Source organism: Salvia hispanica, chromosome 6 (genome assembly GCF_029641045.1).
Source record: "Salvia hispanica isolate PSC_SH4W2 chromosome 6, Shi_PSC_v1, whole genome shotgun sequence".
Lineage (NCBI taxonomy): Eukaryota > Viridiplantae > Streptophyta > Magnoliopsida > Lamiales > Lamiaceae > Salvia > Salvia hispanica.
The window spans coordinates 48514210-48539042 of record NC_142697.1 but is presented as its reverse complement, the minus strand read 5'-3'; the positions used below and the strand labels follow the sequence as shown (position 1 = coordinate 48539042).

The window sequence follows — 24833 nt, the reverse complement described above, 5'->3', positions numbered from 1 at the left end:
TTAATAAACTCGAACGAGGGACTGATGAACCCTGGATGTACCGTTAGTCCACATAATTTATTTATTTATTTTGCCATTAATGATCAATGCCACGTTTCAAATCTTCATCTATTAAAAACGCTAACTTTTCAAAGGAACATTTAATTGTCAAATAATGTCACTCTACATACTCAAGTTGAACAACTGCAGAATTTAGGTTTATTAAGATATATCGATTTATTTATTTTTTTATAAAAGAAAAGTTTGAAAGAGGTTTTTAAGAGTGCAAAAGAGAATTTGGATGAAGTATAAAGTATAAACCTATTAAATGGTGGTACAAGAAAAAATTGGATAGATCAAGGGATACGTATTTGTATTGTTTTGAAATAAATAATACCTTAATAAACGACAACAATTGAATTCTAAAATAACAATATTCGAATAATGTTAAGAAGGGCAATATTTGTATTTGTGGCTTTGGCATGACTAAGTTTTGTCAATAGTATATGTTAAAAATACGGATACAGGTAAGGTCGGCTAGATTCAATTAATACCACTGTTAATTTTATGGTGCGAGGTTTACTTTTTTTCGTCGTCCATCATCTATTGTCAGTAACGATTGTCTTTATCTTCAAACGCAAACGTAGGTCTATACACTCTCATTTTCAATCGGCGAGTTCAATTTTTTTGAAGGTTGGGATATATTGCGAGAAAAATAGGTATAGGTTGGGTAGTCCTAAGTCATAGTAAGAAAGTTTCAAGACCCACCACTTTTAAATAAATGCATAATGCTGAAATGACAAAAAAATTGTCAACTGAGTTATTCCCATCAAATAGTTATCCTAATCTAAGTACCAGTACTAATATATACCCAAAAAGCAAGTCAAAATTCATTAACAATACCATCGTGATCTATTAAACTAATACTACTATTTATATGTATATATTTCTGCCCGCGAATAAAACATTAGGCGAATCAACTGGAAAATCTTAATTATGGTTTAACTAAAGTAAAAAATACCAACACAAATTGACTCCTTTTTCTAAATCCTTCACTCAATGCTGCAGCAGGAGTCATCACATATCCATCTATTTCATCACTTGACAAACATAATTCATGAAAACTGATAAGAAACCATGAAATTCTTAGAGAAGAAGAAGTGGATATTCATCTTCCCTCTCTTGATCACATCACTATTCACCAGCTTCCTCTTCATCTCCTACATCACCACACTCTCTTCAATCCTAGCAATTTTCCAACAGCCTACAACCATGAATGCAACCCCTCCTCCACCCCCTCCAATCCCGAGATTCGCCTACCTGATCTCGGGATCCAAGGGCGATCTCCCCAAGCTATGGAGGACTCTCCATGCCCTATACCACCCGCTGAACTACTACGTTGTGCATCTGGATCTTGAGTCGTCTGCAGACGAGAGACGGGAACTTGCTTGGCGTGTGCGCGCGCATCCTGTGTTTGCAGAGGTTGGGAATGTGTATATGCATGAGAAGGCCAATTTGGTTACCTATAGAGGGCCTACCATGGTGGCTAATACATTGCATGCATGTGCTATTCTTCTCAAGAGATACAAAGATTGGGACTGGTTTATAAATCTTAGTGCATCTGATTATCCTTTGGTCACTCAAGATGGTAAGAATTATTGGAAAATTGGTTGCATTTTGATGTGTGCTTTTTAAGTCGTTGACCTCTAACTCTGAAATACAATACTATATTTCATACTGCTTTAACGATTTCTTGTTACAGATCTCCTGCACGTTTTCTCCACTTTGAAAAGAGATCTTAACTTCGTCCACCATACGAGCAATCTTGGGTGGAAAAAGTAAGTTCAATATAGTATTTCCCTTTTTCTTCAATTGCTGATGATAATTTGTGATGAATAAAATTAGTTAAATGTTTAGTTTGCATGATTAAATCGACAACATATTAGTTTCCACACAAGTACAACCACTAAAATGAAGTTTTGTTTATCTACAAATACAAAATCCTCAAAATTTGGACCAATTTGTGCATTTTAGTTATCATCCTTCCATTTATCCTACACCACAATCAATCAATCCACTAAATTCTTATTTGTATCTCATCAAACTTAATTATAGTATATCTCATTCACCATTGCAGAGCCAGAAGAGCAATGCCTTTAATTATAGATCCAGGGCTCTATGAGAAAAACAAGTCCGACTTATTACAGGTCAATTCTAGGAGAAAGTTACCAACGTCGTTCAAATTATTCGACGGTTAGTATTACTCCTTAAAGAATGCCAAATAGATTATTACTATTGTCTTAATTGAGTAATAGTAGTTCAATTTTAAAACTACGATCACAGTCAACTGAGTTGCGCTTCATTTAATCAAACATGTCTTAACACGTGACAGGTTCGGCTTGGATGATCTTGTCACGTGACTTCGTGGAGTACTGCGTATGGGGTTGGGACAACCTCCCAAGAACCCTTCTCATGTATTACACCAACTTCATTTCTTCACCCGAAGGCTATTTCCAGACAGTTATATGCAACACTCCACAGTTCGCGCACACGGTCGTCAACAACGACATGCACTTCATTCCCTGGGATAATCCGCCCCGACAACATCCTCGTACGGTCTCCCTCAACGACACAACAATGATGATCCGAGGCGGTGCCGCCTTTGCCCGGAAGTTCAGTCAGGACTCCCCTGTGCTGGACAAGATCGATGCGGAGTTGCTTGGAGCAAACAATGAGAGCTGCTTCGTGCCCGGTGGTTGGTGTGCTGGCCAACCTCTTTGCTCCCGGGTCGGGGATCCAACCACGCTCCGACCGGGTGCGGGGGCGGGCCGATTGCAGACCCGTGTCGACCACCTTATGTCGCTGGGCAAACGCCAACAGTGCACCTGAATGTTTTGACAATCTATATAAGTATATTGTTAGTTAGAAGTCGGTAAGGAAAAATATATCCTATTTAGACCAATGCAACACACATTTTAATTTAACGTCTAGAATTACATCAAACTAAGCTGTGCAATGTTCTATAAACATTGATAGTAAAGTATGATTGCTTGTGAAAATTATCAACCCAAAGCTATATCAACTAGTAGTGGAGATCGCAGAGGTCACCAAGGCTATGCTTCAATCCATTAGTTGTCCAGCTTCTTTTTTGGTAACAAAAGTTTTGAAAAAGCAATTGTTAGTGTAATTGTGTTGGTTGACTTGACCCTATCAATGATTTATTTTCTTGTTTTTCAACATTATAATATTCATCCATTCTACAAAAGATCTTTTGACAAATATTGGTATAAATTTTATACCAACACCAAAAATCAAAATGGTGCCTATCGTTTAGAGATCACACAAAGCTATTTATTGAGCGTAGTATTAGTACTCCCTCCGTTCCATAGTAATGGAGGCGTTTCTTTTCGGCACGGAGATTAAGAAAAATTGTGTTAGGTAAGTTAAGTAAAGAGAGAATAAAGTGAAAAATGAAAACGGTAGAGAGATGGAAAGAGAAAAAAATAAGAGAGAATAAAGTAGGTGTGGAAAAATGTGTTGACTTTTACTAAAAAGGAAAATGACTATATTACTATAGAACGTACCAAAATGGCAAAATGACTCTATTACTATGTAACGGGAGGAGTATTTCTTTGCTAGGCTAAAATTGATCCCAACTCCTATTATTGCATATCCTTTATTTCAACTATGTTTTTTTAACAAATTTAATTATTTATTTTAATAAAATGCATAAATTTTTTATCACTCCATTTGTACCTGAATTTAGTTCAAATATAGATAGTAAAAAAAATTATTTATAAGGAATCAAACCAATAAATAGTGTAAGAGATGGGATAAATAAAGGACAAAATCGTGGGTATTGAGTAATGATGAAAAAAGGCCAATGAATAGTATAGATTCAAAGGATGACTAAAGGACGTGAGGTGTTGATACCCTTCCATCCAATTTCAGTATAAAATGAAGAAATTGGACTCTGGAAAAATGAAACGAAATGTTGATTTTGAGTTGAAGAAGTGAACTCAAATAAGAGAAACTCTAGGGTTAACTACTCCATAATACAAATAGAAATATTCTCCAAAAGAAACAGTAAACTTTGAGAAAATAGGTACCTTCTTGACCAATAGAAAACACCAAATACTTGCTGAAACTATTTATTTGTTCAGATAATTCGAAATGAATGTCACTCACTGCTTTCCAGCAAACACATGAATCTCTTTTGAATGTCATTATAATCCAAAATCCACTTCTGCTTTCCTTTCCTTACCGCTTGAGTTGCCTCCTGGCTAGAGCAGGGGCCTTTTTTGGGATGTACACCTTATAACTCACCTATATAAAGATTCAAATCATAGAAATAGAAAAGAGTTACTATAATTTACCATATGTTAGATACAATACACTCAGTTTAGCTCCATCAATAGATATAGCGACAGTGTTAGCCTAGTTGATATGTGGAATTCAATACACAGTTTAGCTCTAGATTTAGTTGAAATTTCAGCGTAGTAAAGCCTAGTTGGCAGTAGGATTTTATGTGCGGTGTTTCCTACGCATAGAATTCCGGCTACTATCTTGTCTTTTCAGTTCTGAGGCTAAAAGCCTAAAAATATCACTAGTATTTCCCCTTCAATGTACTATAGATAGAAGGAAGCACCCAATCAACCAACAAATAGGTCATTATTACCTGTACGAGTTCGCCTCCCCTCATCACTGACATTGTTTTCTGCTCAAATTCAGAACTGTCCTTTGTTTGTCCTGAGCTATGCTCCCCAGAAATCGGCTCAGCAATAGAAGAACTTGCTTTAGTAACTCCAGCTCCAGGACTAACGTCGTTCCCTGATTCAGCTTTCATCTCAGCAGCTGGAGAATAGGAATTCTTATCTCCCTTCGAACATTCTACGAGCGCTGATGCATTGCATGGAGGTGTGATGCTCGGATTAGCCATTTGGGGTTTCTCCTCAATGTGTTCACTATCCGGGAGCGTCACAATTTCTCTTTGAATTGCTAGGAGCCCATTTCTCTGATTCGTTTCTTGATAATCAGAGATACCATGCTCTATTGGAACGTTCTCACCGATATCTACTGTTCTATCGGGAAGTGTGGCCACATTACTCTCATTATCTCTCTCCACCACATTGCTCCTTGGACGAGTTTGGGGCATCCTGCGAAACTTCCTCAAATTTTCCAAGGCTTTCTGCCTCAGAATTGACTCCAGATCATCCCCTCCCGAAGCAGCAACAGGAACAGATGTACCAATCTCTTTCTCCTCAGGTTTATTTATGCATCCTTCTGACTGATGATGATCACCATCATCTATTCCAGATTTTCCCAGTTCGCATACTTTGTCACCAGCAACGTTTTCTAGGCATATCCTGTCACTAAATGAAACAATCGATTGGTCACCTGCCTCCATCTTACTTCCCCCTTCATTACTGTCGATACTTCTTGGAGAAGGATAATCATATTCATCATACACAATCTCTTCTTTATGAGGATCCATCTCCCATCTACTCCCATCTTTATCATGGGGTTGATCAGCAAAAGTGATAACTGACCTCAGGCGTCTAGAGTTGTCGACAGGAAAATGTTCCCTGTCACTGCCACCTACACTATAACTGGGGTCACCCCCCCTACCGATTGATGTACAACTTGGACTCCTATCTTCATGCTTCTGCTTTCCCTTGCGTGATTGCCTATGTTTCAGCCTCTCTTTTACCTTAGAAGAAGCTACTTTATTCCTTCGAAGCTTATCATCTCCACTACTGCTACCACTTCTACTTTGCGACAAGGAGCAGCTTTCCGAATCTGAGCCTGAAGAACTGCTCGCAACTTTTCTTGAATTCTTCTTTGAGGATTTCTTTATTGGCTTACTGACATGATCCTTACCCGATCTTTTCCTTTTCCGTCCACTGGTTGTATCTACATCACCAGTGGTGCGGATATCCCTCTTGCGGCGTTTTCTTTTTACATCTTTTAAGACAACTCTAGACCTTCGGGACCTCCTTGTCTTGTAATCACTGACATCAGTGGATGATGAATCTGAATCTGACAAGGGAGAGTCATGACGACCACGCTTGCTAGTTTTAGTTAGCCTTCTCCTATGATCAGTTTTCAAAGTGGAGGATCTATGTTCCAAGTACAACGAGTCATCATCGGAAGATGAGCTAACTGAATCATAACTTCGGCTCCGCTTCTTTGATTCCTTTCTTCTACCCTTCTTCTGTAAATGCTAACCATTTAACATATCTCACCCAAAGTAGAATTCATTCATAGAATACAGCAAAGTCCATCCCAATAAAAGCTCATTCTACAATTTATGTCGATATAGACGGGAAAAAAGTAGAAAAATGAAAAAGGTCCAAAATTTAATTTCAAAATTAGGGTTCATCAGCAATTTAGTTTTTTTCACATTAAAAAAAAGTAATGTGTAGTCGCATAACACATAAAATTGGTTCTGAAACAGGTAAATCGACCTCATAAACGTACAATTAAACACCTCATAATCGAAAATTCAAGGATTGTTTAATTAAGAAGAGCGACAAGCATATTTTGATGGAAAGCAAACAGAAAAAGAAGAACCTTGGATGAAATTTTGTCGCCTCTCGACTTTGATTTAGAGGAAGCCTTGCCTCCCATATTTCTGCAGCAATTTCACTATCTTGTTCCTCGTTCTTACTGAAAAAGATATAACCGGGGCGGGCAGAGAACAAACCAAAAATTAATTGAAGTTGGATAATCCAAGAAGACAAAATTTATTTTTTTATTAATAAACTCTTTTGCTCAGAACTACAGTATTTGATTGATTTGAAAATAAATATTTTTACATCATGGAGTATATTTTTCAACTTTCATTAAATTGTGATTATTTGTAACTTTTATTTCAATAAAAATGACGGTGCAGAGCTATCAATAGAGTAGTAGTTAAGTTGGAAGTCACAGAGACATTTCATCGAACAGGTATAAGGCAGCGCAGAGCCGTACGTGTTGTCTTCTCCTTCCTCGCAAGCCATGCACAGACACATCAGCCGCCCATCATAAACCCCTCCGCCGCCAAGGCTGCGCCAAAAATGCACGGCCTCAGCTCCTCTCTCCGCTTCCTCTCTTCCAATTCACCCAGATTCCTCTCCACACAGACTAGTCTCCGCTCCGCAGGCCCCATGGCGTGTCTTCTCAAAACCCGTTCCGTAATCCGCTTCAGGGGACCCGAAACCATCAAGTTCCTCCAAGGTCTACTCACAAACGACGTGCGGAGTTTGGACCATCCGGAAAGTGTGCCGGAGAACGCTGTTACTCCTAACATGCCGGCGGTTGCGGCGCCGCCGGTCTACGCCGCGATGTTGACTCCGCAAGGGAGGTTTCTCTATGATTTTTTCCTGTATAGACCGCCCCGTTCCGAAGAGAAGCTCGATCGCACCGGGTCGGGGCCAGGACCCGACTCCGGTGAGCTGGAGATCTACGCGGATGTGGATGGATCTGTCATCGACGAGGTCTTGGCTGCATTGAAAAAGTGAGCAGCTTTAGAAGATTTATTTCATTTGTTAGTATGTCTTTGCTCGAGAGTTACTCCTACTTATATATTTGGAGATTGTGATGTGTGTTGGCAACTTACTTTGTGGGCCTCACATGCTACTCCATAAGAAATGGAACTGAAATTGGATGCTTTTTGATATCATATACAACACCTTTATTGGATGTGGATATGTTTGAGATTGCGTAGACCAATAACTTGCAATCCTACAACTCAACTTGGGATTAAGCATAGGTGAAAACGGGGTGGGTAGACGGCTTGCAGTGCCTACATAGCTATATGAACAGCATCAGTTCATCCATGTAACTCTTCTAGTTCCTGATATCATCTTAGGCTAGACTTCTTACCCTGGACTATTTGATTAAATTTAAGAGTTGGAGTACTTAATTGTCTTATTATATTATTAGCAGACTGAGAAAAGGTCATTCATTTTATAAATATTCTGTGTAGTTTGATATGGAATTATACAAGAGCATTGAGAAAGTGAGAGAGAATTAATGTTATCTTCAAGTTTTGATCTTAAAAATTGGTGCTTGGGATGTCATTTTTCTTCTTTAAGAGACCTTTAGAACTTTATTGGCAAATAAGGTATGGTTTTGGATGTTTCCCGGATAAACAATTTTCTTTAATGTAGATCTTCTATAAGGAAGATGAACAGCTTCTTCGATAAAGTAATGCCATCATCATATCATCAGACACACTTATGCGCATGGAGATCTTATATATGTAAGTCACTTTTATGTTCATGATTGGCAAATCTACAGAAAGGTAAATATAAAGGGGAAACTAATTGTGTATTGAGTTTAAAGAGAACAATTTAGTCCATCTTATTCTAGACAGTATAGAAGCTACTCCTTTTTATTTATACAATGACTTTATTTTATATAAGTTGACCAAAAGCATGTTTTTGCAATTTCTGCTTAAGCTTCAGCACCTTTGTGATGATAGGATTAACATTCAGTGTTTGCTATGATCCTAATTTCGCAGATATCGCTTGAGGTCTAAGGTCGATATCGAGAATGTCAGAGAGGATTTTTCTTGCTGGCAACGGTTTGGTCGGGGCCTTGAAGGGAAGTCTTCATTTCAGGAGGAACCAGAAGCTGATTCTGTTGGCTGGGGTGGTACGGTTGATCAGTCTGGTGTATCAGCTTCACGAGGAAATAATGTTGGTTGGAATTGGAACAAGGATCCACGACTAACTTGTCTAGGATATAGGGGCATCTTTCCATCTAATGCAACACGTATACTTCTTGTTTTATCCCTCTTATCGCCCATTAAATTACCAGGCTCCAAAATGCAAATTTGGCATATTTTATTGATCACTTGTCACATGTGGTTTTATATCACATTATTACCTATTAACTTGTCGGTTTATTGGTCTGGTGTATGAATCTATTTGCTGCAGCACCTCTAGTTGAGGAGGACAAGGAAACGGATGAAGGAAACTTTCATCTTTGGAGATTAGAGAAGGGAGTTGCAGAAGGCTCTACTGAGATTCCAAAAGGTGTAGCTCACTTCGTACTCCAGTTTCGTATGCTATATACAGGAATTACTTTTTCTGAGCAGATTACTCAATGATTCTCTACACGATTCATATTATATTGACATTTCGCAATTGCTAGATTATTAGTCTAAGTGCGAATGGTACTTCTAATACTCTGGATCCTAGATTCATATTATATTGACATTTCACCATAGCTAGATTAATAGTCTAAGTGTTAATGGTACTTCTAATGCTCTGGATCTCGACTCCTATCCTGCTATCTGGTTTCTTGAACTCCTTGTGGCCTGATGAGTGATGTGCAACAATTAGCGATTCATACTGCTATTTTAAGCTACAAATTTTATGTGTTGGGCCTGTTCTAACTGTTAATGTGCTTTGGATTTTAAGCTACAAATATAAAATCCTCATCATTTCTTGTAGGTGAGGCAATACCACTCGAGTACAATCTTGTTGGTCTAAATGCTATAAGCTTTGACAAAGGATGTTATGTTGGCCAAGAACTTATTGCTCGTACTCACCACCGTGGAGTAATCCGGAAGCGTCTGATTCCTGTGCGATTCTTGAGTAGTAATGGAAAAGGTAAGAAGCCCTTTAACAGTTTTAACTCTTGTGCAATTCTAAAGTAGGTAAGCCCTTAAAGTGTTTCTTGGTGATTTAGTTCAATAATTTATGCGTTTGATCTAATTCAGAGGTGGAGCAACAAGTATCTCCAGGTTCAGAACTGATAGATAATGCCTCTAAAAAGAAAGCCGGGACAGTCACAACTGCACTTGGGTCTCGCGGTTTGGCACTTATACGTGTTGAGGAAGCTTTCAAGGAAACAGGTGCATTAACCGTCAATGGCCAGGAAGATATCAAAGTCGAGACCATTAGGCCAAAATGGTGGCCATCGGAGTGGTTTCTTCATCAGCAACAGCAGACTGCAGCTGCATAGGGGGTTTGTATGCAACTTCATAGCTATGGAAATAATTGTGTCCCTTTTTGCTAGTCATCTAAGGAACATATTATATATGAGATGCTCAATCACTTGAATATATGTTAATGTAACAAAAGTTGTATGCCTCTTGCAGTTCCTTTATATCCGATTGTTGTCACTTGGTAAAAGATTTATTCATCAGTTCTTTTAAATACAAAAGAAATGCTCAAGGGTCAAAGTTGGCTAGCAAGAAAGTAGCAAAACACAAGTAAACATCAATAATTTGTTTTTTAAAGATGATCAACAATGGTTCCTCATCTATCGTGATGATATTAAGTGTTCTTATAATATTGTGTTTTGTTTTGTCTTCCTTCCTTATCAAACGGCTCCATAATTATTTACCAAAATTATTAAATAAACAAGGAATATAGTACTAGTGAAAAGAAATAGGGCGGTGGGAGGGAGAAAGGATATGGGGATTGAGCAAAGAAACGGATTGGGATCCCCTTATGTGGCAAAATGCACCACTAAGATGCAAAGCTTGGTATGCCTTATTTAGTAGTACAAGTGATTATAATGTAGTACTCTCTTATGGAGTATCTTTTTAGGCTCGTAAGAAATACATGATCTTTTATAAATGAAGATTGAAAAATGTTGTACAAATTTGTGTGATTCTACATATCACCTCCAATAATATACTAATACAAACATATTGGTTGAAACAATATACAACTAACATCTATTACATACTAATGCTACCTTCTTACTCTCATGAACTAGAGGACAAGGATGGTTGAGCCTCCGGCCAACAACAAAATCCATGTAAAAAACATACATCGTCAGAATTACCAGGAGTATATGCACCTAACTAACGTAAACTGAATCGCCGTTGTGGGACAAGATCATTCCTGAAAACAAACATTACATTTCGTAGTCACTGCAGGTTTTCTATATCAAAGAAACATTCCACAGTCACTGCAAGTTTGTTTAGTTACCATTTTCGATGAACTTTTTCACCATCAGCATGCCCAGGCTTCTGTGATTTTGCCTTTGCATCCTTTAACTTACCCTTTATATCTGTTTTCCATGCTCCGAGCTTGTTTTTCACATTCTGCAGTTCATCTCTAGGACTCATCCGAGCTAGACTAACTGACTTGATCTTCATAACAGCCCGGACTTCATCAACAAACTTATGTTTTTTCGGCTCAAGCTGAGGAGCAGCTAACTCTAAGCCGCCCTTGTCCCCACATGTAGAAGCTGCAGTACCCTTGCTGGAATATTTGATGAGAGCACTAGCACTGGGATTCTGAGAGGAGGCCTCCTCGCAATCATAAAACCAAGGTGATTCGTTATCAAAGTATTTTTCAGATTTAGTGCTACATATATCAGCACAGATGCTTTTTCTTGCGGCAGCCAAACTCATCTGTAACAGAGAAAACAAGTGAATTGGTAAGGACAAACTTGTTAGTGATCTCAACTTTCGGGTAATGTGTAGACACTACACCAGTAATGAGTTCATACATGCAATCGAGTAAGAGCATATTAACAGTACTCTGTCCACCTTTAATTCTGCCATTTGGTATTTATAAAATATGGAACTACACATTACCCTTCTTTCCATCCAAAACACATAAAATGCCGTTTTAAAAAATTCACAAATTAAAAACTAAATATAATCCCTCATCTACCCACCACCCCTGCATATTTAACCCCCCGACCTAGAACCCTAATACCTGTCTCCATCCCTCCCTCAAACTCCAAACGCAACTGATGGGTTGACTTCGTATGAGATCTTCTTACTTCGATTCCTAGGGATTTACTGCACAGTCTCATTTTTTAAATTAGTTTATGTTACACTATCAATTTATGTGTATTGTGTCAGAGAAAAAAATGGAACTAACAAACACAACTACAATGTGATTGGGACCCATTACAACCACCATTTATTACAAAGTCAAACAATTTCTTAAAACTTATGATTGTCCAATATGGGTCACTTATTCCCGGACCGAGGGAGTAATATAGTAGTATAAGCTAACAATGGCTTTCAGTCTCAAAAATGAATCAACTAACAGCTAATAACTCACTTGTAATGATACCATCTGATTGTGCAACATCTCCTCCATGGATTTCATCTTGGATTCACATTCCAACCTCTTGGCCTCATACTGTTGTAATTTCTCTCTCAAGACAGCATTTTCTCTTTCCTTTTTTACAAGAGTCATTTCTGCTATCACTAACCTCTTTTGCAGTTCAATAGCAGAAAGTGGCAGTTCTGTTTGAACATCCTGCTCAACACAGAAAATCTTTGAAATTTAAAATTTGAAGATGGCAAGTAAATTGAGAGAAGTGATAAAAGAAAACAGAACTCACATACCAAGAGACTTTACAGATTGAATAAAAGGAACTGACTTTTTATGACACAAGATAAAGAAGTACCTGCATTTCAGAAATCATCATCTCTGGTTCTTCACTGGCATTGGATTCTTCCAATTCCTGACTGTTACTAAAATGTCTTCGTACCATCCATGCACGAATTGCTACACAAGTGAATACTTTTCAAACAGAAAAGTTCATTGGAATTATTCATCCACAACTAACAGATTGAAGCTTTACCAGATTGTAGTTGCAGAACTGCCTCATCCATCTTTTGTTCAGCAACTTGCTGCTTCAGCTTTAGTAAAGCAATATACTCTCTTCTCACGATTTCACCACGGATATCTGCAGCTATATATTTGTCACACTACAAGAAAAATCATTTTCATATTGCACACATGGAACTATACTAGAATTCTTTATTGCTTCCTATTTCAAGAGTTAGTGAAAATAAAAGGCCTCCATAGTCAGATCTCAAAGCTAGCTGAGCAGTGAACATAGGTACCCTTAGTACTAACAAATAAGCTAGTTGTGGCATGCATGCACAGCTCTTCTTGTTTGGTTAACTCATTCACATTTTGAAAATGGTTGCTCCAATTAAAAGTAGTGGACTCTAATCATGATGATCAAGAAGGTATGGCTTACATGATTGCAACGCGGTACTTCCCCCCTTAAGTTTGAGAATACTCCGATGAGCCAGATGGCGACGGAAGCATTTCTGTATCTCAAGAGCACCTCTCAGAGTTTTTCCTCTAACATCTTCCAGAGCACCAATCTGAAGTCGATGACAATTAAGACAAGACAAAGCATCACCAGATTTTATAACTTCAAATAAGGAATCTATAAAATACTTCCACCCTTTGAAGTACAAAAGTAAGAGTGTTAAAACCAAAACCATTAAAATGTATTAGTAGAAAATTATAATCTCTGAAATAAAGAGTTACCTGTCCTGCTCGGAAGAATAACTTTGTATAACCAACCTCGTACATTTCAGGTTGGATATCAAACTTCTGTAGAACGGCTATTGAGGTATTTAATGGATCTTGGCATATGTTATTCTCAGGAAGTAAGATCCCATACCTATAGCCGGGCAGAGATATTATGCACAAATATGAGGTAACTATTAGAAGTGAAAGTAGCAACAGCTTACCTTCTTGTGAATTCTTGATGTGTCATCCGGGTTGGGTACCCAGATCTTGAGATCCTAACAACTTCAAGAATGCCACAGCATCTAAGCTGCTCTGATACAAGATCTTTCTCGAATTCACCAGGAACCTTCTTACTATTTGGCTTTATACAACGAACAAAATGGGGAGTTGTGCTTTCAAGCTGCTGCATTAATTTAAAAAGCTGGTCCTGCAGCCATGAAATTTCTAGAACCTTTTATAAATCATATCAAGTGTGCAAAGAAATTCTGCAGCACATTTAACCAAAGATTATATAGTCATTGACATATCTACATATGAAGAAGCATTGTTTTAATCATAGGCTATTGAACTGAAGAAGAATCAAATCAAATTATTTGGTGAATCATGGTTCCTGAATGACTCAAATAACGATATGTAGATGTTGTCACAAAGGCGAAGCATGGAAAATGAAGAGGACTACTTGATGCACCTTGAATTTTGTTATCACACTTTGCTTCTGAGATGGGATAATTTTAGAGGCAAACAATTGAGGCAATTGGCTGTTACACAGTGAGAATAACTGTATGATTTCGGAATGCAATGGATCTCTGTTCTTTTCCAGGAACTCCCCGGTGTCATAGAGAACCTGAAATTAACATCTAATTCAATTAACAAAAGTTTGAACTAACAAAACATGATGGACCACATACGCCTGATGTAATGCTTTAATTCCAGCTGGTCTAATTGACTGTTTGTGGAGCAACGAACATTGGCATAACTTACACTTTTGGTATGCATAACAAGAAGATACAGATAAATAACAAAGATTCGATGAAATGGTAAACTAATCATGCAACGAACGATGGCTTCATATGTTCAGGAGAGACATTCCCAACATGTACGCACAGCTGTATAAACATTGACCTGTATATATAATTCTAGAAAATAAAAAAGGAACGGTAAACTAATTATGCACATAACTAATATTGGATTAGGTCATGTATGTGGATAAGATTGATTACACAAAGGTAGTATGATTAAAATCGAATGTCACACTCATGTAAACACACAGATACCAGATCGAACATGCTGCCATGATCAGATAGGTTTCTGTTGGAACTCTCTAAGAGTATAGCCATAGAACTTACCTCTCCAGCATAATGGCAAACAGTAAATGCTCCAGCCCCATCTCCTTTAAAACAATAATTAGCACTGAGGTGCTGTTTCAGCTTAGCAGCAAAAGTTAAACTTGTGGCTTTAGGAAAATTTGATTCTTCATCCAATAAAGATACTAATCCAAGAGGTTTCTGTTTCAAAATACCAACGTGAGCAATGAATGCACAAAGTGAAAGAGAATGAACCCATAATAGCTGAGTTTCAGTGTTATAGCAGGCACATATAGCTTTATTAAAATGTACAACACACAATTCACAAGACATCTTGGATTCAGATAAAATACTACTGCATTAGTGAGATTCCTGAACATGGGAAAAAGAAATACCTTCTCAAAGAGATTGAGACATTCTTGATTATCTACAAAATCTACTTTTTCCCAGTCAATTCCTTCCGACTCATATTCCTAACCAACAGAACAAAAATTCAAAAAATAACAGTAAGCAAGTAAGAACCAAATCACATTGTAGTAGTTTAAAACAATAGACATTTCATATGGAACTACACCAGAATTTATGAAACTTGAAAACCCATAAATACGTCAAAGGCACTATAGAGAAGTAAATAGATCAAGGACATATATAGCAGCAATCAAGAGATGGATCAGATTAACTACTGCATCTTTAGCAAGTCAAAGTGTGTTATCATTTTGAAGTACCAACTGACCCGGTCCAAGCCATTTTGAATGAGTGTTGTATGTATAAGATGCATTACCTCTTGCTCAATTTTAAAGAGATGTCGGATAAAATGTTGTTGGAGCCTCTCGTTAGCGTAGTTGATGCAAAACTGCTCAAAGCTATTTTTCTGGAGCCAGGAAGTACAAAAAAGAATAAGAACTAGAACATTTCAAAATTATAAGAGGCAAATGACTTAATAGTTAATATAGTTTACCTTAAATGATTCAAACCCATAAATATCTAAAATCCTTATTGAACTTCCAGTGTGATGCTTGCCCCTTGCAAGTGATATGTTGATCTTTTCTACTAACCACTCAAACAAGCTTGCATGGATTAACTTGGCTAAGGAGTCTCTCGCATCAATTGCCTAAATTGAGTGGAGAAAATTCTTTGATTGAGATATACTTGGTTGGGTTTCTAGACATGTGTATTAGCATGTGAAAGGACTAGCAAAAGAAACAGGTCTCCTCATGTATTTCCACATAGAAGTGAATCTCGGCTAACAAACTACCTGTTGTAGTGTCAGCTTTTTGGCAACTTTATCTTTTCCAGCTTGTATGCTATGTGTTGATAGAGCATGCATTAACTCCGGAATACCACAGCCAATCAGGTTAGCAGCATTTTTAACAGCTGTGCATATGAGAAAATAACTCCAAATACCTTAGCCAAAAGTACCAGGAAAATAAGAGAAGAAAAAAAAGACATAAATTTGTTCTCTATTTGAGAAGGAGGCGTGGTAAAAGGCATATCAATAGGTGTTAACAAGACAAAAATCGACAAATATGTCCCAAGTACATGTAGCAGCTGAAAAGCATATAAGCAAAGGTTTCTCAAATGAATGCACACTGTTGTAACTCCAGAACAAGTTTGTACAAGAAAATAAATCCTTGTTTGGTTTTTCAGTATTTTACTGTTAACAGACGAGTCATGAATATGACAAGGGTGGTTACATGTAATTTCGCATTTTATATGTTTGTTGAGAAGTTGATAATGGAGGGACCTTTATCGCATACCTGTGACTAGAACAACTGATTAACTTAGACAATCTCAAAAGTGATTGGTTTCACTGTGATATGTAGTTTGAAGCTTTAGTAAGTTAGAACCGACATACTTCAGGTTCAAAAGGTTGTAATCTTATAGAGAACTATCTACATACATTCGAATTTCCAAATAGTAAAAGTAAGCAATGAAATGCAGCGTAAAGAAGATGAGCATTGTGGTCACAGCGGAAGAAACTGGATTCTAAACAGCATTATTATAACTTGAACCTAATCAGGAGTTTAGGGTCAAGGATGTGCTTCTATTAGAAGTTCTTCAGTTTTAGAATTTTCATGTAGAAAACAAAATATCATATTTAGACAGCTACTAGTGCTCATCACAAGGGTTTATATAGAACAAGCCCATAAGAAAACAAGAGGAAGACAACTAATGAAATGCAGGTACCTTCATTGGCAACAACCTCTATGTGGTTTTCATTGTCAATGACATGAAATGATATGTTTCCCAGCCACAATACTGCAGCAATCATCTCAAAGGCCTGCTCTTGGTCATCTTTGGATATTCCAATAATATTTAGCGCTTCCTATTACAAAGAAATGCATAACAGGCATTAGTAAGACTTTTGAGCAGTTCAATGATGAATTATTGAAGTACTTTCTTGAGTGACCAAATTTTGTAAAGTCGTGTTAATTTGAAGTGATTTTCTTTAATCCAGATTCTGAATTCTTTCCCAGAAAGAATAATTCAAAACTCTTCAAATCAAATGCAAGAATGTTAGGTAATGGAAGGAAGATAGCTAAAACTAGTCGAATGCGAACCCCATACACAACATTTCTGTTTGTTGACTGGTTCTGGCATATTACCATAAGAGTAGAAAAATTCTGGCCATCATCAACACCATGGATCTCTAAGCAATCACTTTGATTGAGATAGGTGTAATCACAAGCCCTTTTTAACATCAGTCTACCTGAAAAGGAAACAATATGGGTAATGTAAGTGATAAGTTACAGTAGCATAAACATGGGTTAATAAGTGCACTACTTCATATATCATACAAGGAATATGGTAGCAATAAAATATTTCCTTTTGTGTGTGTACCAGAGAAGGAAGCAAGATCCGTTAGCTTGGTTGATGGTATAATTCATTCACAACTATGATATGCCTAGCTTATTTTTATAAGATTAAAATATAGGGAGTGGGTCAACTGAAAAAATTTTATTGTGAGAACTCACATTGATCCTATAATATGCAACTACAAGCTTGTGATCACTGGAAATGCCAACAAGACTAAATGTCTAAATACACTTTCATGTCAAATATATACATCTATCATCTGGGACCAAAGAAAGGAATAATTTTAGGTGTCACCATCTTCAAACTTAATGTTGAACAACCATAGTAAGTTTCACAAAAACCACAAAGGCATTTCCATTATAATCGCATGAGGCACACCGGTTTAGCAGAATGGCAAAAAGCTATCACGCTCACTACAAACCATCAATAAACCTTATAGTAGCATATTCTTTGTTTTGATTAATGTTTCTAAATAAATGTCTCATACTTAAAAAGTACACGAAGAATAATTATTTTCATGCGACAAGCAAAGGGCAAAATAGTGGACACCAACAGAATACGGGGCATAAGTTGAAAACAAACCTTGGAGACAAGAAGGAGCCCCAGCACAAAGCTGATAGAAAATATGGTAGGACCTCTCTCCTTGAGCCAACTGAACAACTCTTGACTGATACAATCAGATATTATTTCAAAATGTTAATGTATAAAGGAGATATAGTCAAGAAGATAGCTGTCATTATGTCAGATAGGCAATTATACCTTTTCAAGCAGGACTAATAAATTAATCCAGGGATAGAGGATAGGGATGTAAAAAAATGGAAGAAAATAAGTCAGTCAGCTATTTCTTAAAAAATTCAATTGGGCAAGTACAAGTATGCTTACAAGTCTGTATTTTAGCACCACAAATTTTTCCAGTATCACTAAAATGGATTTCGATTAACTTTCCCTGAAACAATTTTGAAATACCATCAGGTCAGGATTCATAAAAATAAAAAATAATGTAGGATGCCTTCTCAATTAGGACATAATGGGCAGAGAGAACTTACAAATCGGCTGGAGTTGTTATTCCTGGTTGTTTTAGCATTGCCAAAGGCTTCCAATATATAGCTTGTTTGCAGAAACTCAGATTCTATTCCACCGTTACTACCTCCACCAAGTGCAGCCAAATATTGCATCACTAACTTGGCAGTTTCAGTCTTCCCAGCCCCACTCTCCCCACTGTGTGCATAATAGAACATAGTTCGATTTCCAAAATAATATCCATACTTTAGAATCTATAACATAAGCAATAACTCTCTGCTAATTTTGAAAAAAGTTAAACCAAATGAAGAATTATTTTGCTCATTGCTGCTTGCTTGCGGGATTCCTTATCCTTTCTACTTATTTTTATCTTTCACTAATAAAGTTTTGCTTCTTGTGTTTTATCCACCCAAAAGAAAGGAAAAGAATTTAAAGCAGCAGGATTAAAGAAACAAGTAATAGCATCAGAATGAATGCAGAAATGGAAGCTGAGAGGCAGGAATACTTTGACAAACCTTATCACAATGGACTGGTTTCTTTTATCTGCAAAATTAAGAATATTAGCAAAACTAAATGTAACTTAACACCTCGAACTAGGTGATGTCTATTATAAGGAGCAATCGAAGTACTTTAAGGTATTGTAAAGTGCCTGTCATCATTTCACAGTATGCTTTGTCAGCAACAGCATAAACATGAGGGCTGTCTAGAAGCTTCTGTCGATAACCGTTAACAAAGTCATCCCCATATAGCTGGATATCTTTGAAAGGATTGACTGCCACTAAAACGGGTCCTGCCTTACTCTAGGTAAAACAGACACAAGAAATTGCTCAGAAGGATACACAAAATGTACACACTAGGAAAATGGTGGATCACCTCTTACATATACTATGTCTTGAGAAAATCTGTGGTGAATATTATGAAGAACCGAAGGCTCATTCAAATGACTAAGTTGGATAAGATCATCCACCCCCTGAAGAATGTCTGGATTGGCAGGAAAAATATTCAGTTTGTTGAACGTGGAAACCTATAACAAGAAGTATGCTGAACTCTTTTAGTCGGATTCATCATAATTACTGTAAACTTAAGAGGAATGTGGACTAACAGTTCCGTTTGTGAGAAGGACAGAGACTTCATCGCCTGAAGTAGATTTTATTTCTCCTGATTCCCATGGGCCATTTCGTAGCCGACACCAAACAAGAAGTTTCTGAAATAAATTTGGAACTAGCGGCTATTAATCAGATCCATGTAGCACAACAAAATGTTAATTATACACAGATCAAGAGTTTACTGAAACCTTAACATACTAAGCTAAAGTTTGTACATCGACTTACCTAAGCTAAAGTTTTAGTGTCAGAAGCATAAATCTATAAAACCCATCAACCAAAAAATACCATGGTGTGCATAGAGGCACAACTGGGACAGACCAGGGCAAGTAATACTAACAAATGAGCAATCACAGTTCTGACTTTCGGCACACAGATAAAGGTTCAAGATCAGTGAAGCAAAGCCTCTTAGCATACAACTGACAAAAGACAATGCATAGCAGACTAAGTCAATAATAGGGTGAAAACAAACACCTGAGTTGATCACAGCAGAGTTATTATTCCTTTATTCGCCGAGGTTTAGCATGTTATGTAAATTTGCAGGAAAAAGGAATCCTAGATGATGTATGTGATCTTGCTCAATTAGTATATGAAGGTTTTCTTCTCCTAAAATCCATGATAAATCTCAAAGTAACAGTACAAGCATCACAAAAATGAAACGAACCCCTACATGTTTGATAAAATACTCCATATCCGTGTTCCACTCGGACTCCGACCCTGGGGGAGGGTTGGCAAGCATCTCTACGGACTTGGACTCATCTGAAGCAGCCATGGGGTAGTGTGATTCCCCCTGTTTCACTTTTTTAACAGTTTTCGCCCCAACACTCTTCCACCTAGAGCCTTTGGAATCATCCTTGTTCACACAGTTTAATGAGCTCAGATCCATCACGGCTTCAACAATGTCAGGCAGCGCTGCCCGCCTGTTCGATGGAAGGCGAGTGCGAGAGGTCGGCCGTGCCGGGAGGGCCGGAGGCATGTCATTGGGCTTCTCACCGTCTCTTTGCCCCAGAGAATCCAGCATTTCCTCTAAGGAGGTCCCAGTTGAGGACATTTTTGGGAGGGAATTCAACGTAAATCATCCAATTCAAATAAGAATTCTTCAAACAACACAGCTATATTCAGATTTCGAACAATGTCAGGGGCGACATTGTCCAAAACATGGCCTAAAACCCTAACCAGAACAATATCATAGACAAATTAAAATCGAGCTATAGCAGAAATTAATTAGTACACGCAGGCATACATATATGTGAGCTTATATGTATGTCATTTTGCGAATGCATATCGCATGAATTCGTTTTACACAACAAATTCCGATAAAAGAAAAGGCAGCATATATTTTGCATGAGAGGGATCGGTGGCGATATGCAGCAACAGAGAAATGCCCCAATAAACGCCGCAAATATTTTCAGGTAGAATTGGTTCTTTTTCGAATGAACTTAGAGGCGTTCATCGGAAGATCACGGTCAAAAAAATCAGAATGAAATTGAAGGAGAGAGAGAGAAGAAGAGAGGTTCCAAGTCTTCGAGAGAAATGAAAGCAGTTAGTTAGAGTTTGGCAAATTGTTCATAATTCGCTAATCATATGAAATGGGTTAATTGTTCATAATTCGCTAATCATATGAAAGTTCTCATGGCAAAACATATCTTCATGCATTTGTACTACTCATTAGATGGAGAAAATAAAATAGAGATAAAAAGTTTCTATATTATTAATAAGGATAGAGAACTATTTTTTTTTATTTCATAAATCACTACACTTGAGCATTTCACCTCAAGATATTCTTTGCACATTTTAAATTGAGTTAGATATTTAAAGTTACATTTTGGACAAATTTAATACTTATATAAAGCATCATTTTTGGTGCAAGTTTAATGAACTCAAAAAACTATTTGAAATAGAATTCAAAAACAAGGGCAAGTTTAGATGTTACTAGAAAATATAGAGTACACTCAATGATAACACGTATCCATAACGTTGAAACAAGAACAAAACTCTCGAGGGTGGAGGCCAACATCTCAGTGTCAGTTGCCAAGAAAAGTAACATAAATTTAATTCAAACCCTGAAACCCCTGCTGTTTCTCTTTCCTCTTGCCCTCTCAAACTTCCTTCCTTTGGCACGCACATAAGGCTTGGTGTGGCTGTGTGGCACACCCGGAGCAGGACCAAAGTGCTTCACAGCTTCACGAGCTTTAGGAGAACCTCTCAGTAGTACCTAAAATAAACAAACACAGTTTAGCTGATATTAATTTCAGAGTTGAAAACGGTTGAAATACGAATGAATCCATTAAGAGTATGATACCTTATCCCTGCAAGGAATTTTAAGGTATATATGCTACGAACTAGGATTCAGAGATAAGCTATTTTACATCAAAGAGTTACGATTATAGTTTTATCTTATAAAACAACATTTATAAAACTAAACATTTTTGTCCATTAAAAAGTAACCCTTTTTCATCAGTTTTTAAAGTCATATAATGAACAGCTCAACAACTTGCTTCAAGATTTTCAAGAGCTAGACAAAAGAGGGTGAAATTACCGTGTTCTGTCCAAGAGGGGCTCTAAGAGCAAGCTGGTCAAAGGTCAGACATTCACCACCAGCCTTCTCAATCCTAGCCCTGGCTCTTTCTGTAAACCTCAGGGCAGTAACCTTCATGGAAGGGATGTCATGCACCCGAATATCATCGGTTACAGGCCCTACAAGAACAGCTATCTTGTCCTCCTACCAATAACAAAAAAATTACAACCATTTGGAGATTAAATATGTACTTACAAACTAGATAGGCTAACATCCATGATTGAAATTGTAAATATGGCCCCCCACAATTACCAAACATGAATAATGAGCTGTGCCAACAAAGTATTTCAATCAAACATTTACATCAACTTGGCCATGGATTCATACAGCTAATGCAATCCACAAACGAGAAGTTGGAAGTAGAAATACTCCATTAAGCAACGACACATTCTATGGCAATACATGTTAACTAACAAAATACTAACATATATACAAAATTTCCAATTAAATTGCAAGGATTCATTTCACTAATTAGAGTAGTCCATAATAAAGCTGATATGAATAGCACCAACACAATCAATTAAACAAACTAGAATGCTCGCCAGCGTAATAAAAAAACAACTACCTTGTTCTTCATGAGCTGAGCGAGCCGCGATAGCGAAAGCGGAGCTTTGTTGACCCTGCTCATGATCAAACGCTTCAATATCACCTTATTGAAGCTGCTCGAGGTCCTCCTCACGAGAAACCGATACAACTATTACATACAAAATGCACAAGTCAGATTAATGAAACGATGAAATCTGGCGAGAGAAGATGAGAGCAAAACCTTCACGAGAAGCTTCAGGTAAATGTCATTGGACTTAGGCGCAGTGCGCTTGGTCTTCTTGCACTTGCCTCCGGCTTCCAAATCAATACCCTGCACACAACACAATCGAACAATTAGAGAAAACTGAATTGGCTCAATCACGAGGCTCGAAACAGAGATCGGCGGCGCACCATGGGACTACTTCCGCCGCGCCTGCTGGAAATGGAGTTCAATTACGGAGTAGATCGACAGCTAGGGTAGCACAAGAGATTTGTAAAGCTTATTTATAGGGTTCGGAGTTGGGATTTTAACCTATTGGGCTTTTGACATTATTAAGGCCTCAATTCAGCCCAATAAATTTTTATAGTAACAATCCACAGAATAATTTATTTATCTATACGTATATAAAAGCCGAGTTTTGGGCAATATTTTGAATATGTATAAATTTTAGGAATAATTATAAATATTACTTAATAAGTTATGTTTATAATTTATGTAGCCATGTGAAATGTTAATGTCATTAGATGTATGTATAACTATATACTATGTAGTCAAATGAAGGATGTTAATGTCATTAATTTGGTACAATTATAAATTAATATCCACTAAACTATAAATTAATGTCGGCTAAAAGTATCTAAATCATTTAGCTATCTTTTTTGAACAATATGTCCCATAATTTATTAAGGAGACGGCAACAGATTTATATACTATGTAGTCAAATGGAGGGTGTTAATGCCATTAATTTGGTATAACTATAAATTAATATCCACTAAATTATAAATTAGTGTCGACTAAAAGTATCTGAATCCTTTAGCTATATTTTTGAACAATATGTCATTTGCCATAATTTATAAAAGAAACGGCAACAGATTTCATACAAAAAGAGCACCTAAGTCAACGAAATGGCAAAAGTTGTAATGTAGGGTAACAATATGTCATTTGTCATAATTTATAAAAGAAACGACAACAGATTTCATGCAAAAAGAGCACCTAAGTCAACGAAATGGCAAAAGTTGTAATGTAGGGTATGTAGTTGATTTTTGTTTTAAATTATTACATGTAGACGGTGAAAAATTGGCTTATGGAATAGATTGCGCCGGTGCAGGACAAGAAAGGTGCAGGAGATGATAACTGGTGATAAAGAAGGGCACCCGAGCTAGATGGAGGCGGATAAAAGATATCGGGAAAAATGATAAGGTAGAGATGTATTGGAGTACAAAGAGAAGTCGGAGGGTAATGTTTTAATATGAATAAGTTACTATACCTAATAAATTGTTTGTTAGCAATACATTTTTTAATTAGTTGACCCAATTATATAGGTGAAGGGTTTACATGATTATTTTTTTATGAGACATGATATAACAAATTCTTATGGATTTATGTGATGACTTGGATTAATGTGATGAATTTATTATTTAATTTAATAAATTACTCTCTTCGTCCGCCATTAAATGTCTCATATTTGACTGACACGGGTTTTAAGAAATTGTTTGACTTTATGAAGTAAAGTGGGTAGAAAAGTTGGTGGAATGTAAGAATTACTTTTATATATTGGTTTTGTAATAAAATGTGAGTGAAATGAGTTAGTGGAATGTAGGGTACACCTACCAATTATGGTAAAAGAGAAACGAGACATTTATTGGCAGACGGACGAAAAAGAAAAAATGAGACATTTAATAGCGGACAGACGGAGTAGATCTTTGAAATTGATAAAATATGAAGGTAAATTATATTTATTATGTTTTTCTATGCAATGGCTTCCATATTTTGAACATTATAAATTGTATATTAATAATTTCATATTTATGGTGTTAGACATTAAATTTTACTATTTATTGTTTAAATAAGATTGTTCTTTTTATATCCAAAAATGTTTTAATCAATATATGTGTTTTTATTGTTTTAATATAATTTTAAATATTATACTAATTGCATAATTGATTTTAACATTTTACTTAAAACTCTAGATTGACATTATAGTTATTAGTTGTGATTAATTTTACTATATTATAATTTTATTTTTATATTTAATTATTG

General features: G+C 36.8%; 5 protein-coding genes across 9 annotated transcripts; 2 read left to right on the top strand and 3 right to left on the bottom strand.

Moving 5' to 3' along the window:
* The first annotated feature begins 915 nt into the window (after positions 1–915).
* On the top strand, positions 916–3216 carry LOC125208570 (beta-glucuronosyltransferase GlcAT14A-like). Its single transcript, XM_048108210.2, has 4 exons — positions 916–1627; positions 1742–1817; positions 2117–2232; positions 2372–3216. Exons 1-4 carry the CDS (start codon positions 1117–1119, stop codon positions 2866–2868), a joined length of 1200 nt encoding a protein of 399 aa, XP_047964167.1. The 5' UTR covers positions 916–1116; the 3' UTR covers positions 2869–3216.
* On the bottom strand, positions 2051–7083 carry LOC125208569 (transcriptional regulator ATRX-like protein). Of its 3 annotated transcripts, none has more exons than XR_016132346.1 (4): positions 6553–6794; positions 4658–6193; positions 4168–4305; positions 2051–2881 (listed from the first exon to the last, which is right to left on the bottom strand). XR_016132346.1 is itself a non-coding variant. In XM_089060014.1 (4 exons), exons 2-4 carry the CDS (start codon positions 6607–6609, stop codon positions 4240–4242), a joined length of 1659 nt encoding a protein of 552 aa, XP_088916140.1. In that variant the 5' UTR covers positions 6610–6648; positions 6955–7083; the 3' UTR covers positions 4004–4239. The 3 variants fall into 3 exon arrangements, 1 of the variants encoding a protein (XP_088916140.1); XR_007174135.2 differs by having other exon boundaries at positions 2051–2864; XM_089060014.1 differs by lacking the exon at positions 2051–2881 and adding an exon at positions 6955–7083 and having other exon boundaries at positions 4004–4305; positions 6553–6648.
* Positions 7041–10083, top strand: LOC125208571 (Glycine cleavage T-protein family). The gene is made up of 5 exons (XM_048108211.2): positions 7041–7480; positions 8489–8742; positions 8907–9005; positions 9426–9584; positions 9695–10083. The coding sequence occupies exons 1-5, from the start codon at positions 7041–7043 to the stop codon at positions 9937–9939; spliced, it is 1197 nt and encodes a 398-aa protein (XP_047964168.1). The 3' UTR covers positions 9940–10083.
* Positions 10084–10531: 448 nt separating this feature from the next.
* On the bottom strand, positions 10532–21254 carry LOC125205653 (myosin-2-like). 3 transcript variants are annotated; one of them, XM_089060472.1, is made up of 25 exons: positions 20141–21254; positions 19470–19571; positions 19248–19391; positions 19017–19167; positions 18883–18910; positions 18394–18565; positions 18230–18293; positions 18107–18120; positions 17930–18014; positions 17137–17240; positions 16718–16856; positions 15786–15904; positions 15489–15641; positions 15312–15401; positions 14926–15003; positions 14573–14731; positions 13915–14070; positions 13448–13653; positions 13242–13377; positions 12943–13072; positions 12538–12648; positions 12361–12461; positions 12009–12209; positions 10917–11344; positions 10532–10829 (listed from the first exon to the last, which is right to left on the bottom strand). In XM_089060472.1, exons 1-25 carry the CDS (start codon positions 20519–20521, stop codon positions 10790–10792), a joined length of 3492 nt encoding a protein of 1163 aa, XP_088916598.1. In that variant the 5' UTR covers positions 20522–21254; the 3' UTR covers positions 10532–10789. The 3 variants fall into 3 exon arrangements, with proteins under 3 accessions (XP_088916598.1, XP_047960671.1, XP_088916599.1); XM_048104714.2 differs by having other exon boundaries at positions 12538–12642; XM_089060473.1 differs by lacking the exons at positions 19248–19391; positions 19470–19571; positions 20141–21254 and having other exon boundaries at positions 18997–19096.
* A 119-nt stretch (positions 21255–21373) lies between these two features.
* LOC125205652 (large ribosomal subunit protein eL18y) lies at positions 21374–23077 on the bottom strand. Its single transcript, XM_048104713.2, has 5 exons — positions 22985–23077; positions 22815–22904; positions 22614–22742; positions 22010–22192; positions 21374–21685 (listed from the first exon to the last, which is right to left on the bottom strand). Exons 1-5 carry the CDS (start codon positions 22985–22987, stop codon positions 21527–21529), a joined length of 564 nt encoding a protein of 187 aa, XP_047960670.1. The 5' UTR covers positions 22988–23077; the 3' UTR covers positions 21374–21526.
* Positions 23078–24833: the final 1756 nt, after the last annotated feature.

Bases quoted from the DNA above. Each gene is read 5' to 3' on its own strand.
- LOC125208570 (XM_048108210.2), top strand. From the start codon at position 1,117: ATGAAATTCTTAGAGAAGAAGAAGTGGATATTCATCTTCCCTCTCTTG. The intron at 1,628-1,741 runs GTAAGAATTATT...TTCTTGTTACAG, and splicing joins TCCTTTGGTCACTCAAGATG to ATCTCCTGCACGTTTTCTCC. The intron at 1,818-2,116 runs GTAAGTTCAATA...TCACCATTGCAG, and splicing joins AGCAATCTTGGGTGGAAAAA to AGCCAGAAGAGCAATGCCTT.
- LOC125208569 (XM_089060014.1), bottom strand. From the start codon at position 6,609: ATGGGAGGCAAGGCTTCCTCTAAATCAAAGTCGAGAGGCGACAAAATT. The intron at 6,194-6,552 runs GTTCTTCTTTTT...TAGCATTTACAG, and splicing joins GCGACAAAATTTCATCCAAG to AAGAAGGGTAGAAGAAAGGA. The intron at 4,306-4,657 runs GTAATAATGACC...ATCTTTATATAG, and splicing joins GGGGAGGCGAACTCGTACAG to GTGAGTTATAAGGTGTACAT.
- LOC125208571 (XM_048108211.2), top strand. From the start codon at position 7,041: ATGCACGGCCTCAGCTCCTCTCTCCGCTTCCTCTCTTCCAATTCACCC. The intron at 7,481-8,488 runs GTGAGCAGCTTT...CTAATTTCGCAG, and splicing joins GTCTTGGCTGCATTGAAAAA to ATATCGCTTGAGGTCTAAGG. The intron at 8,743-8,906 runs GTATACTTCTTG...TATTTGCTGCAG, and splicing joins CTTTCCATCTAATGCAACAC to CACCTCTAGTTGAGGAGGAC.
- LOC125205653 (XM_089060472.1), bottom strand. From the start codon at position 20,521: ATGTCCTCAACTGGGACCTCCTTAGAGGAAATGCTGGATTCTCTGGGG. The intron at 13,378-13,447 runs GTAAGCTGTTGC...GCCCGGCTATAG, and splicing joins CATCAAGAATTCACAAGAAG to GTATGGGATCTTACTTCCTG. The intron at 12,462-12,537 runs GTAAAGCTTCAA...TCACTTGTGTAG, and splicing joins AGTTCTGCAACTACAATCTG to CAATTCGTGCATGGATGGTA.
- LOC125205652 (XM_048104713.2), bottom strand. The intron at 22,193-22,613 runs GTAGTTGTTTTT...TGTTATTGGTAG, and splicing joins CTCAGCTCATGAAGAACAAG to GAGGACAAGATAGCTGTTCT. The intron at 21,686-22,009 runs GTAATTTCACCC...TGTTTATTTTAG, and splicing joins CCCCTCTTGGACAGAACACG to GTACTACTGAGAGGTTCTCC.